General features: G+C 68.9%; 1 protein-coding gene across 1 annotated transcript in view; it reads left to right on the top strand.

The window, feature by feature from the left end:
* The window catches only part of LOC112954213 (post-GPI attachment to proteins factor 2-like), a 4,142-nt gene extending 3,656 nt beyond the window's left edge, over window positions 1–486 (top strand). The window contains exons 2-3 of the mRNA XM_026047358.1: window positions 115–223; window positions 300–486. Of these exons, the coding sequence (XP_025903143.1) occupies window positions 115–223; window positions 300–430 (240 nt within the window). The 3' untranslated portion in view covers window positions 431–486. The remainder of the gene's footprint in view (window positions 1–114; window positions 224–299) is intronic.
* Window positions 487–628: the final 142 nt, after the last annotated feature.

Genomic DNA, 628 nt, shown 5'->3' on the forward strand with positions numbered 1-628 from the left:
CAGCCCCCATGCAGCCCCTGCTGCCTGTCCCTGTGTGCAGGGGGTGCTGCAGCCCCCGTGGCCGCCCCCCACACGGGGGTCTCGGCGAGCGGGGGGCCTCGGTCTCTCTTGCAGGAGCGCAAGTCCTACAAGTGGAAGCAGCTGCTCTTCTTCTTCACCTTCATCACCTTCGCCTTCGCCGTCTGCGTCTACTTCCACCACAACTGGTACTGCGGCCCCGGAGGTGAGGGGGGGGTCCCCCGGTGGCGGCCCCCGCGCCCACCCCTTGGTGGCACCGCTCACGCCGCTCTCCCCACCAGTATACACGGTGTTCGCGCTGCTCGAGTACCTGGTGGTGCTGGCCAACATGGCCTTCCACATGACGGCCTGCTGGGACTTCGGCAACAAGGAGCTGCTCGTGAGCTCCCTGCCGCAGGACAAGCGCTTCTAGAGCCGCGGGGTCCCGGGAGCGCCACGCTCGGGGCGTCCCGCGTGCCCCGGGGCGCTGCGCGGCTCCCTCCGGGAGCTGGGAATAAAGCACGGAGTATTTTTGTGATGGGGATGTGGAGGTGGCTCCCACGGCGGGGGACGCGGTGCCAGTGCGGAGCTGGTGCGGCAGAGCCCGGTATGAGGCTGGGAAGCGGGTTGC

This window comes from Nothoprocta perdicaria, unplaced genomic scaffold (genome assembly GCF_003342845.1).
Source record: "Nothoprocta perdicaria isolate Ctin4 unplaced genomic scaffold, notPer1 scaffold_1093, whole genome shotgun sequence".
Lineage (NCBI taxonomy): Eukaryota > Metazoa > Chordata > Aves > Tinamiformes > Tinamidae > Nothoprocta > Nothoprocta perdicaria.